At 44.0% G+C, this 13725-nt stretch overlaps 1 protein-coding gene across 1 annotated transcript in view; it reads left to right on the top strand.

Annotated features, from left to right (window-relative positions):
- The window catches only part of LOC122932638 (N-acetylated-alpha-linked acidic dipeptidase 2-like), a 67999-nt gene extending 62883 nt beyond the window's left edge, over nucleotides 1-5116 (top strand). Inside the window, exons 18-20 of the mRNA XM_044287163.1 lie at nucleotides 1235-1316; nucleotides 1842-1934; nucleotides 4664-5116. Coding sequence (XP_044143098.1) covers nucleotides 1235-1316; nucleotides 1842-1934; nucleotides 4664-4850 — 362 coding nt within the window. The 3' untranslated portion in view covers nucleotides 4851-5116. The remainder of the gene's footprint in view (nucleotides 1-1234; nucleotides 1317-1841; nucleotides 1935-4663) is intronic.
- The last annotated feature ends 8609 nt before the right edge of the window (nucleotides 5117-13725 follow it).

Genomic DNA, 13725 nt, shown 5'->3' with positions numbered 1-13725 from the left:
ATGATAGATAAGACTTTATTGTCATTGTAATTTCTTACAACAAAATTAGTTTTGCAGCTCACAGAATTGTGCAAACAGCCATGTATACTATTTCACATAGAAGTATATTTTATTTTATTCTGTATATGCTATCTCATAATTACAAAAGTGCGTCAGTGCACTCCCACTAATCGTAACCCATCCAAGTCTATCAAAAATAAATAATAAATCCCATACTTCCAACCATCCCCTATATCCCCCGCTCCAACTTCAACATCTCAATTATTGCTGAGCGAATCGAAGCCAAACAAATTAACTTCAGTACAAATTTCAGGAAAAATTTGATTTGCCGCGAAGCTGAATCTCCTTATGCTTTACAGTTACAAATCTATTTTTCCTGAAATGGCGATAAAAAAAAACCCCACCTCATCCATTTGTGCAAGAAGAGGCCGTCGCGGCCATCTTGACAAAGTACCGGTAATTCGTCACAAATCGAATTTCTTTGTGAAATTCGGCAAAGCTGCCTAATTGAATTTGTCATAAATCCGCTTATCTCTAATCTCAATCAATTGATCCAATCAATTTCAATTTTTCAATTATTATTAAAGTGCATGTGCATTAGTGCAAACAAATGTACATGCACTTTAATAATAATTGATGTTCATACTATGTTGTGATGTCATACAATGACTTTCATAATGTCTTGTGATGTCATGCTATGACAATTATACTGCCTTGTGATGTCGTACTGTATACTACTATGACATGACATTCGTACTGTTTTGTGTTGCCATACATTGACATTTTATAGAATCTTCTTCCAGCTTTGAGGAAGATCTGTCCAAAGTTAGGGTTGATTTGGAAGAAGTTGACAGAACCGCAAAGGGCTCCAGATACAACGCCAAGGAACATTTGAGATGACTTTGAATAGTAGAGGGAGTCTTCCCACAGGAATGGGGGCTGTTATAACAGCAAAGTGGAGAAAATTCTTCTATAACACCCACATGGATGTAATGGTTCAGGGGTCCACTTCCATTTGGTGCCGTAGTGTGGTCTCTTACATGAGGATCCATGTGGCTTGTCAATGTGCTCAATATTAGACGAGTCCTTGGCAGAATAGTAAGTGTACTGTATAGACCTTATTGGCCCCCAGTGATGTCACATAAATGTAGTAGAAGGCCAGTAGATGTGTGGCTATTGTGTACACCGTCTTTGATCTGTATGCCTTCTAACATTTTCCTTTGCTGTCTTGCAGACCATTTATATTACGCCATTGATAATTTTACCAACTATGCTGTAGGACTGCACCAACGAATTAAAAACGTAGATCATAAGAAGTAAGTTTATCAGTACGTACATTTATATTATCATTTATGTCATCACTGGTGAAGTCTGTGACCTCAGACCAGCTCTGATCTCCAGAACGAAGCAGTGGAGATCCCAGCTGTTATACCACCATCAATCCCATATATTATTGTCTTGTCTTTACACTGTTCAACTGGAAAGCCCCTCTAACCTCTGGGCAGGTTCTCCATAAGGTGTAAAAATGTTCTTGGAGAGGCTGGAGGTGACCTGTGGAGGACTCGCCAGGGAGACTTAACCTTACAATTCATCTTTCCCTGTACTTTGATTACAATGTATATCAGCGTCATATTGACTTGAGGCTTGCAAAATTGTAGTTTTATTATACTCAACTAATTTAGTGACATCAGAAGGTGGCACCTTCCATAGGACAGGTAATACAATGACAGATCCTTCACATCCCACCGGTGAAGCCACAGATGCACATGCAATCTTCATACATCTTAAAAAGTTACATCCTCTGTAATTATCTGCTACTAAATGGAATTGTCTTCCTCTAGTCCACTGGCTGTTCGCATCCTAAATGACCAACTGATGTTCACAGAAAGAGCATTTATAGATCCTCTAGGTCTCCCAGGAAGACCCTTTTACAGGTATGGTCAGCAAAATGGTGAATTGTATTATTTGTATTTTCAGTAGAAGATAATCAACTTGTTCACAATCTTTAGAGCGCAATACAACGAAGATCTCAGAATAGAAGGTGACAGAAATCAGATGTTGGCCAGGGTTTCGTTGTGTTCATAGCTTTAAGGTGGTGCCTGGTTTTAAGAAGCCATTTTCAAATATTGAAACCTCTCCAAAACATGCCTTCTTGGACAAGACCACCTCTTTACCTAGATCAGATTTTCTTTGACTCGCTTTCAATTCCTTTATATGCACATTGGCCTCATCTTTGAGAGGACCATTCCTCTTGAAGACCATTTGTCAATTCGACTTTTGGTGGTTATCTCAAAGAAGGTTTTAATGTACTCTATTTAAAAATGTTTTACTTCCTCTAGAGGACCTGGCATATTTACGCATTACGTAGTCGACACATTGGTTTCAATGGGGATTGTTTTCCGAGATTTTTATACTGATGACCTATCCTCTGGAACCACCACCCGGGATCCCCGCCGATCAGTTATTTGAGAAGGTACAGGGTCCTGTGATCGTCGCGGCCTTCTCACAGCTTACCAAGCTCAGCACTGTCCATTATATAGAGGCTGTGCCTGGCATAGTAGCTCAGCCCCATTTACTTCTTTTGGGCTGAACTGCTCCTAGGCCACGTGACTGCTGATGTGTCGTCACTGGCCTAGGAAAAGGTGAGAGAAGCCCCCGGTGCTCACAGGAGCGCCGGTGCCTTCTCAAACAGCTGATCGGCGGGGGTCCAAGGTGTCTGCCCCCCACCGGTCGGATGCTGATGACCTATCCAGAGGATAGGTTATCAGTAAAAAAAATCTCAGAAAACCCCTGTAATTTGTCCTATGGTGGTGATGTGTTCTTGAACAGTTTCTCCTGGAACTGATGTCTTGGGATTCATGTGGGACACCTCTTTATCAGGTTGCCCTCAATGGATTGTGAAAAGTGGGAGACCCCTTTCATTTACATAATTGAGGTATCCAGTGGTGGGTTCTCTACTCATTGTTGGTGTCTTTTATTTATAGGACGGATCTTTGCAAACAGAAATGTCCAACGCTATCCAGTATAAATACTACACTCAGATATATCTTAGACTAGATGGTCTTCTACATCATCTGGAACTGCTATTCCCAAATAGTGGAGCGAACCCCAACAAACTGATTGTGGAGAGCAATGCTTCTCTACAACACACTAACACCCTGTTGTGTAGCTGCTCTGCCAGTGGGAAGATTAGCCATGCCTGGCTTCATTCAGGTTGGGCAGGGGAGGACCTTGTGTGAAAGGTCTGAGAATATCTGGTTGAGAACCTACTTTGTACCTTTCCTCTCACCAGTGTCTTGCAAAATGGTAGTGACCATTTCATTTCTGTGCTCTGAGCTGTCATGGGTGACTCTGTGCCAGAGATGTACACACATTTCCGGACCCCATACAAAATTCAGAATAGGCCCCACTTTCCAATAGGACCTTTACTCAACATGCAATGATATTTCATTTATTATATTATTTATTAATTATTACCCACTTTTATTTTGCAACATATTTTATAAGATATGAAGCTCAGTTTTCCATATTTAAAACTTCCAATTACCTGCTTCCCTTTATAGGCCTGGGGTGAAATGATAAACGTTTGCTCACAGCATATAGATATTTACAGCTGCTATTCAATGGGGGAGCTCACTGCATATTGATTTATACAGCTACTATTGAATTCAGCAGATGTACAAAATCTCTGCCTGCTGCTGCCGCCACTAGGGGGAGCTCACTGCATAGAGAATTTCCCAACTGCCAAATTTAATAGTAGTGTAACAGCGGCTGCTGTGCGCCGCTGTTCCCCTGCTTACCGCTGCAGTCCTGGGCTCTGTCTGTGTGGGTGCTGTTGTTCTGGGATCCACTCCACAGTTTGCTCTCAGCCCTGGCCACAGCATGCTTGCTGCTTGTTCCTTGCAGCACTTCCTTAAGGGCCGGCGCACATCACTTCCTGGGCTTTATGGGTGAGGTCATGTGACCTCCCTGACCTATCCTAGCCCTCCTGCGCATATATAAGTGGCTCAGCCACCTTCCCAGACCGCTCAGTGTTAAGATCCTTGTGTCCTGCTAAGGTGCCTGATATCTGCTTGTGTTCCTGACTCGTATCTATAGTCCTGGACGCTGCTACCTGTTATATCCCTACCTGCTTGCCTTGACTCTCCTGTTGCTGACCCGATTGCCTGACATGTTCCTGTGCCACCTGCCCTGACCTTTTGCCGGTCTGACTACGCCTCTGCCTCATCCTTCGGTCCTGCACCTCTGGTACCTCCTGGACCAGCTGCCTGGTGTGCCGATCCTGCTCTAGAGGTAGCGACCTGGTGTTCCCCTCGGGAAAGTCTATCCCCCACCATCAGGGGTACTGTGAAGATCGAGGGGTTCACTTAGACAACGCCCTTAGAGGAGGTAGGACACGTGGCACAGTGGGTTCACACCTGCTGGTTCGTGACCAGTAGCTGTATAAATCCATATGCAACCTCCACCTAGTGGCAGCCGCAGGAAAACCCAGTATTTGTGTGCCTGGAAGCATGCAGTACAGAGCTGGCCGTGGGCCCCTTAACAATCATAAACTGTCTCTATGGAAGCCATCGACATACATTTTTGGTTATTGCATGATCTGAGTGGATTATGGGACTCTTTAAGAAACTCTTTGTTATAATTTTTATTTTATTTTTTACAGACACATCATCTTTGCACCAAGCAGCCATAACAAATATGCCGGAGAATCATTTCCCGGTATTTATGATGCGCTATTTGACATCGAAAACATGGAAGATCAGAGAGCGGCCTGGGAAGACGTGAAGAGACAGATCGCCATTGCAACATTTACCATACAGGCGGCGGCAGAGACATTGAGAGAAGTTTAGTGTGAAGTGCGTTCTCCGCTTATCTACGGGCACAGGTTCAATAAATCTGGCATCCTCCTGGCCCATACATCTCTTACAGTCACATGGATCTTGACTAGGGATGAGCGAATCGACTTCGGATAAAACATCTGATTCGCATTAAATTTTGTTTCACTACTGTACGGAGCGAGCGCTCAAACAGTATTAGAATGTATTGGCTTCCATGAGCCGAAGTTATTACTTTGGAACCGAACCTGAGTTCGGGAAATGTTTTTTTTTTTTTTACAGTAGCAATTAATCTATGAAGTTATTACGCAAAGTCTCGCAAGACTCCGCAAAGTAATAACTTCGGCTCATCGGAGCCAATACATTCTAATACTGTACGGAGCTCCTGCCCCGTACAGTACTAAAAACGAAGTTTTGTGTGAATCCACGCCAAGCTGGACAAGAGTTCGTATCGGTTGTCAGTGACCAATCCATTCAGATCTAGATCCATATTCTTGTCTGTAAGGGCAGTATTACAGTACTTTATTCTTGTCCATAGGGGGCAGTATTACCGTACGATACTCTGTTTTATTAGTCAGAACTTTGCCCAGATCAGTCGTCACTTAGTTTGAAATCACTCTTCACGACTCAGCAGGGGGCGACCATGAGCACAGGAGAAAGCTCCTCCCACATTAACGAGACTATGCTCTGTCCTATGGCATGGTGGCAGAGGATTTTTTATTTTATTTTTTTAAACTTTCACACACACCTACAACATTTAACTTGGAAGTCATTGCAGCATCATCGCTGTTAATATCCACGGCTAATGGAGTTTCCGTTTAAGGTTGTGTAATTATTCACACTTTACTTAAGATGAAGGTTAGAGTTTCTGTAAATACTCGAGTGAAGACTGTACCGCACCCATACTTGAATCATTTTAATCCTTGAAAAAATGTTTGTTTTTTTGTAAGGCCCATTTTACGGGTACATACTGGGGGCAGGGACATTACATAGTATAAGGCCTCATGCACACGACCGTATTTTTGGCCCACATCCGATCTGCATTTTTTGCAAATCGGATGCCGACCCGTTCATTTCAGTGGGGTCTCTAAAAATGTGGACAGCACCAGTAAGTCTGTTCCGCCATCCAGCAAAAAAATAGAGCATGTCCTATTCTTGCCCATTAGGCATTTTTACACTAGTGCTGGAGGTGCGGAACAGAAAGGTACGGGACGCACACGACCTGTATATGGGTTTTGCGGATTCAAGGTTTGCAGACTGCAAAACGGATACGGTCGTGTGCACGAGCCTTACACAGCAACCAACAGCTGTCTCATTAGGTAGGTAACAGCACCATCTGTTAGTTAAAGGGGTATTCCGGTAACAAGATCTTACCCCCATCTAATGGATCAGAGAAAACCATCAGTCATGGATCCCTGTCCTGTTTGACTGGAGCGATGGTTAAATATGTTGTCCCATCTCTGACAATAGGGGCTAAACGCTACGATATGACCCCATAGTCTGATAGGTGCAGGTCCCCACCTATGCCAAGAACGGAGCTAGGAGAGTGGTGGCTGGAGGGTCCAGCCACTGCCAAGCACTCTCCCCATACAAGTGAATCGGAGCGCACAGTTTGCACAGCCACCGCTCCAATTCATGTCTATGGGCCCGACGGAAATAGCCGAGGCAGCGATCGGCTATTTTTGTCGGCCTCATAGAATTGAATGGAGGGGGGCTGCGTATGTGCAGGGCGCCCTCCACCACCTTTCCCGCTCTGTTTTCGATGTAGGTGCGGGTCCCTAGAGGTGAGACCTGCACCTATCAGACAATGGAGGCATATCCTAGCAATATTCCCCCATTGTCTGTGATGGGAATACCCCTTTAAGCTTGCACACTGCCACGCCCGTCAAAGTCCGTGGGACTGCTGGAGATGGCGGGATACAAGTTTGAATTGAACGGTGGGCCATCTTAGCACTAACTTAAAGAGCCACAAAAACATACAAGAGGTAAAAATCACATCTTTCAAGAAACACATTTAAAGGGAGTCTGTCAGCAGTTTTGACCACGCTAAACTGCTGACAGGGCTAGTAAGAGGGTGGGGTGAGCAGTAAAAACATACCTTATATGGAGCCTTCACCATCAGGAGTAGTGTTAATATGACGTTTTTTTTTGTTTTTTTTCCAGCCAGATTCTGCTCCTGCAAGTGCCCAGGGCAGTTCTTCATTGTGAAGTGCTCTCTGCATTGATCTACTTCACAACCCCTCACCTTTGTTCAGGGGCAGATGTAGTGGTCTCCTGGAGGGATGCTACAGCTGTAGTGGTAATGCAATTCGGTGCAGACAGCACTTTATAAAACTTCATATTCACACTACTCCTGATAATAAAAACTTCACAAAAGGTATGTTTTTGTACCGCTTTCCCCAGCCCCAAACTAGGGCTATCAGCAGTTTAGCATGATTGTCAAAACTGCTTACAAATTCCCATGAAAAATTATGTACTTTTGCTGTTCATTCTTGCTGGCACAAGTTCAAAAACCCTCTTTAGTCTTCTCCAAAATCCATTAGAGCAGGGATGCCCAACCTGCTGGCCTCCAGCTGTTGTAAAACTACAACTTCCATCATGCCTGGACAGCCTACAGCTATCAGGGCATATTGAGAGTTTGTGATGATGTTGGGCATCCCTACATTAGAGTTGAGGCATCATGCACACAACCGTGTCCTTATTGCCATCTGAAAACCACTGATCCATGAAATATGGACACCTTCCATGTGCCATCCACATTTTTCTCACTCCCATTACAAAATATGGACAAGTATAAGATTTTTTTTTGTGCAAACCCCTAGAAATGAATGGGTCAGTGTGCGTTCCACAAAAACTGTGGATCAAACACGGATAAAAAAAAATACGGTTGTGTGCTTGAGGCCTAACAGAGTACATAGAAGATGAGAGAGGAGGGGGGATGCAGCTGCAGCATCTCTCTCTTTGTGGTAAAAACATAGGGAGAGAATGGGATGTATGAGCAGTGGGAAACTACACTGGAGAGCATGCCCACTAAGGCCTCTTTTACACGGGCATTCTGGATTAGCTTCGGATGCGTCGCGTGTGCATTGCGGGAAAACTGCGCGAGTAGGCACGCAATTGCTGTCAGTTTTGACTGCAATTGCGTTCTGATCAGTTTTTTCCGCGCGAGTGCAATGCGTTTTGCACGAGCGTGAGAAAAAACTGAATGTGGTACCCAGACCTGGACTTCTTCACTGAAGTTTGGGTTAGGTGTTCTATTCAGGGTTGATCAGGACTGATGTTCTTTAAGAAAAAATACAGACAGTGCTGTTTGATGAAAATGTAAATTATTGTACTAGAACCACTAGAGACCAAGGTTATTTGGTTTATTAATTAAAAAAAAAATTCTTCTACTTTTTTTGTATTGTTTTTCTTTGCTCACCATATATTACATCTCTCTATTAGATCAGGCATGTATTTTTTATTTATTTATATAACGCCAAAATATTCATCACCTGCTGTCCCCCTGTGGAGCTCACAGTCTAAGGGCTCATGCACACGACCGTATGTATTTTGTGGTCCGCAAAAATTACGGATGATGTCCTGTTCCGCAAAATACGGAATGCGCATGAACAGCTGGCACCTTTATAGAACAGTCCTATCCTTGTCTGTAATGCGGACAATATTAGGACAATGTTCTATTCTTTTGCAGAACGGAAATACAGAAAATAAATGCATACGGAGTAACTTCCGCAAAAATAAAAAAGGTATGGACACGGAAAGGAGGTTTGTTTGTGTGCATGAGCCCCAAGTTCCCGATCCGTATGTCTTTCAAGTGAGCAAGTGGGGGGGAGGGGGAACAGAAGTACCCGAAGAAAAATTTGAATTGATACTGTACGGAGATTCGTCTCCATACAGTATTAGAATGTGTGGGCTCTGATGAGCAGAAGTAAGTTAGTCGTGAAACTTCGGTTATTGATTTTTAAAGTGGAAAACCACTTTAAAGAGGACCTTTCACCGATTATGACATTGTGAACTAAGTATACAGACATGTAGAGCGGCGCTCGGGGATCTCACTGCACTTACTATTATCCCGGGGCGCCGCTCCGTTCTCCCGTTATGTCCTCCGGTATGTTCGGGGACTTGGTTATAGTAGGAGGAGACTTAGGGGACTTGGTTATAGAAGGAGGAGTCTGCCCTTGTTCTGCTGGGCGTCTCCTTCTCCCAGGCTGTAGCACTGACCAATCGCAGCACAGAGCTCACAGCCTGGGAGGTTTTTTTTTTTCTCCCAGGCTGTGAGCTCTGCGCTGCGATTGGCCAGCGCTACAGCCTAGGAGAAGGAACGCCCAGGAGAAACAGGGCAGACTTCTCCCAGTATAACCAAATCAGCGAACATAGCGGGAGAACGGAGCGGCGCCCCAGAATAATGGTAAGAGCAGCGAGAACAGGTTTTCTGGGGGGGGGGGGGGGGGGGGGCGCTCTACACAGCCTGATTGTAAGATAACTATGTTTGGACCGATGAAAGGTCCTCTTTAAAACCGAACTCCGCTTCAGTTCCGACTGGTATCTCGGAGCCAAAGCCAAGTTTGGTTTGAAGCTTTGATGTGGTTTTCCACTTTAAAAATCAACTACTGAAGTTATTCAACAAAGTCACGCGCTACTTCGTGAATAAACTTCGGCTCATCAGAGCCCATACATTCTAAATACTATACGGAGTCGAATCTCCATACAGTATTAATCCGAAGATTTGAATGAAGCGACTTCGGATGTAACATCTGAAGCTCTCTTCGCTCATCACACGTTATGATTGGTTTGTGTCAGTTCCGTCAGAGAAGAGTTATTTTTGTGCATGCAGGATTTTGGCTACTTTCACACTGGCGGCAGGAGGGTCCATGCTAACGCTAGCCACCGTGCCGCCGGAAGTCCGCTCCGGCCCCATTCACTATAATGGGGGCAGGCCAGAGGTCCGGCTGCAGCACGGCAAAGAAGCCAAGAGGCGGCCGGACAAAACGCAGCATGCTGTAGTTTTTGTCCGGCCGCCTCTCAGCCGGAATAGCCAGCCGGACCCTGCTGCCACCAGTGTGAAAGTAGCCTTTCTCTGTCAAAAATAACTGATCTCAGACGGAACTGATAAACTGATGCTCAAAAAAATTTTGATGTTTTTTTTTCTTCTGATGGATCAGAAGAATGGAAAGCTACGGTGATATGAGCTCCGTTAATCTGGCAGCTGTACATTAGTCAGTTTCATCTACACAGACACCAGCTGAGAGGCGCACATAGATATGTTACAGGGACAGCGCCACTCTTGTCCATGGGCTGTGTCTGGTATTGCATCTTGGCTCAATATGGTACCAAACAGTCCATAGAAACCCATGAATGACGTGGAGAATAAAAAGTGCTGCTGACGAGACTTGAGTCATCGCATCTTTTATTAAACAGTCAGAACGCTCGGAGAGGCACAGTACATGTAACTGGTTCTGCAAACACAGTCATACGGCAAACAGGTGGAACACAATCCAGTTGCTCAGACTGGGTCTCAAGAGTTAACTTTTCATTTAAAATAATTTACATCTGATCTATATAAAAAAAATAAAAATTCCTTCCGTGGCAAGGAAGCACCGTTGTGTAATGCTGGCCCTTTCAGAGGAAATTCCTGATGGCCCAGTTACCTTCAGAGTTTTTACAAATTACAGATGTAGCAGAGCTCAACAAGATACAGACCATGCCCCTTGCAACACTTTAAAGGGTATTCTGGTCCCCTATGCATTTGATAACTGCAAGAGCAGTAGGGGGGCCCCCCATTTGGCGCAGCCCTGCATAGGGTTGAGCCCCCTTCTTGCAAGCGGTGGGTATCCCGGTGATCATACCCATATGGATCTACCAGTTATCACCTATCTAGTGAATAGGGGATAACTTATCAGAATACCCCTTTTAGTTAAGTGCCATAGCTTTATACATTTTGGCTGCATGGTTTCTGCATAGTGATAACCTGCAGTCCCATGTAAAACTATAGACCACACATTGTGACTCTAGCTCAATACTCATTCCAGCACAGTATCCCCCTATGTACACACCAGACTATTGCAGGCCACACACAATGGATAAATGGGGGCTGGTGGATTTCAGTATGTACAATCCTACTGTTCTCAGGAAGATGAGCTCTTGCCAACTGCACAATTCTGGGATAGGGAGGGATCGCTGCCATAAAAAAAAATATAATAATAATTCTATGTGAATTATATATATATATATAAAAGTGGATCATGTATTGTACTTCCTGTCCTGGCTCGATAAAGAGGTATTCCGGTTTTAATGACTACATTTATTCATGTAGAGAATAGGATGTTGAAAAGATTTCTAATACGCATTTAAAATTTTGCTCACAGACCTTTATTATATCCGTATGGCCCGTTTTAGTCGTGGAACATTCATTCATAGGAGAGCTGGATAAGACTTAACATGGCGTCAGTCGCGTGACCCCTAAAAGTAACATGTGACCTGGCTTTCAGTTAACTTCCCAGGGGAGGAATAGTGTATTGAGGAGCTGTACATAGACTATTACTACCTGCAGTATAGCCATCATTTCTGTAGTTTTTTTTTTACATTAAACTTTATTAACATGACATCACCTAGAGACTGGCTGCCATTTTACATCACCTACGGACAGGACGCCGTGTAAATACAATAAAGTAGTTGCTGTATTAACCACAAGAAAAATCAGGATTCCACCACTCGTCCTATTTACTTAACACATGAATGTGTCCCGTGTGCTGACCCCGCACACGTAAGTCACGTAACACTGCTGCTTACTGAATGTCAAAAATGACATGATGTGTAGGGTGTCACATGACTGATGCCATGTTTCAGTTAGGCCTTAGATACACAGGACTGATACATGGGCTAAACCATTCTACTCTGCATATAGGGGGGTCAACCACCTGATATAAGAAAGGTATGTATACAGAATTTTAAATACATGTACATTAGAACATTTTATGATTTCCTATGATATAAACAAGTAAAAAAATAAACTGACAATCAGGAGAGGTCCTCATTATAACATCAGTGGGGGTCCAAGTCCCAGCATCCCCCTGGAGCTGGGCTGCAACTAGGCCATGTGACTGGCCTGGGAAGTGTCGCACCCCGTAGATGTGATACTAATGACCTATCCTGAGGATAAGTCATACATTTCTCTTCCTGAATAACCCCTTTAACTTCCTCTTTGCTTGGACTTTTAGCACAGCAGACAGTCTGGCTTAACCCCTGAGCGTTTCTGAGATGCGCGTATTTGTAGCGCTTTTTTTGCAATAGTAAACGCGCGTTTGTGTGATTGACTGCAGTATTGTCCAATGAGTCTATGGGCCAAAACGCGCGACAAACGCCTCAAAAAAAAAAGCTCAAGAACGTGTTTATGCGTCGGGCGTTTTACAGCGCGTTCAAACGCGCTGTAAAACGCTCAAGTGTGAACCAGGGCCATAGGGAAGCATTGGTTTTCACGTGTTGAGCGTTTTACAGCGCGTTTGAACGCGCTGTAAAACGCTCAGGTGTGAATTTAGGGTAAAGGGGTTTTCTGGGATTTTATTATTGATGGCCTATCTGCCGCTCAGCTGGTTGAAGAGAAGTCTGCGCTCCGTTCCAGCGCAGCCTTGCCTTCATTGTTTACCTGCTCACCGTCGACATCGCAGCAGTGATCAGATGTATTTACAACCTGTCCCATTCACTTCAAAGTGACGGCATCTTTCTATTCAAGTGTAGACTACACAGCTGTCCCATAGAAGTCAATCGGGACGGATTAGCTGTAATTACCCCTGATCACCACTGCAATGTTGACGGCGAGAAGGTAGACAATGAAGGGAAGGCTGCGCTGGAATAGAGCGATGTCTTCTCTTCAAACAGCTGATCAGTGGCGGTGCCGGGTGTTAGGTCCCTGCTGATCTGATAGTGATGACCTATCCTGAGGATAGGTCATAAATATTAAAATCCCACAAAACCCCTTTAACTCCCAGATACTTAAATATTACTTTATTATAAATATATTTTCAAATACCTTTCATTATTTATAATGGCTCGTTTTGTCTGGTGAAAAATAATCAGGGGAAATAAAATGGCCACCGTCCTATTGGTTCACACAGAACCTGTCCTGATCACACAGGAGGACAAGTTACTTCACCACAATGAGCCATAGAGTCGCCTAATCCTCCTCTCTGCTCTGCTTGTCAGGGGTTATGATCCTGAATACAGGTGATAGGAACTTTAGCTGAATCTCTGGGGAATTTAGTTCATGAGGAGACATGAAGTACAGAGAGGACAGACTATGGTAATGGAGACTGTAAACAAGAGCTGCTGCTTATTATCCACATCCCACCTCCTCTCTGTACTTCATGTCTCCTCATGAACTCCATTCTCAGAGATTCACCTGTATTCAGGATCATGGTTCCTGACAAGCAGAGCAGAGAGGAGGATGAGGCGACTATGGCTCATTGTAATGAAGTAACTTGTCCTCCTGTGTGATCAGGACAGGTTTTGTGTGTACTGATAGGACGGCGGCCATTTTATTTCTCCTAATAATTGCTCCCCAGACAAAACAAGCCATTCTAAGTAATGAAAGGTATTTGTGAATATATTTATTATAAAATAATATTTAAGTACCATATTTTCATTTTTTTTAATTCCTGGAAACCCATTTATGGCGGGCGCTACATAGATTTGGGGCATACAACAAACTGAGGCGGATAGCCCTGCCTGAAATGAGCTGGGAGAGCGCAGCTACATTCACATTACATCATTTAAAGGGGATCTGTCCTAGTAAAAATTCACATTCTCCATAAAATAAGGCCTCCTGCACACGACGATTTCCCCCCCCCCCCCTCCATTCAAGTCAATAGGTCCGCAAAAAAACTGAACACATACG

Source organism: Bufo gargarizans, chromosome 3, assembly GCF_014858855.1.
Source record: "Bufo gargarizans isolate SCDJY-AF-19 chromosome 3, ASM1485885v1, whole genome shotgun sequence".
Classification (NCBI taxonomy): Eukaryota; Metazoa; Chordata; class Amphibia; order Anura; family Bufonidae; genus Bufo; species Bufo gargarizans.
The sequence above is the reverse complement of the archived record's forward strand: the minus strand, read 5'-3'. Positions and strand labels throughout refer to the sequence as shown.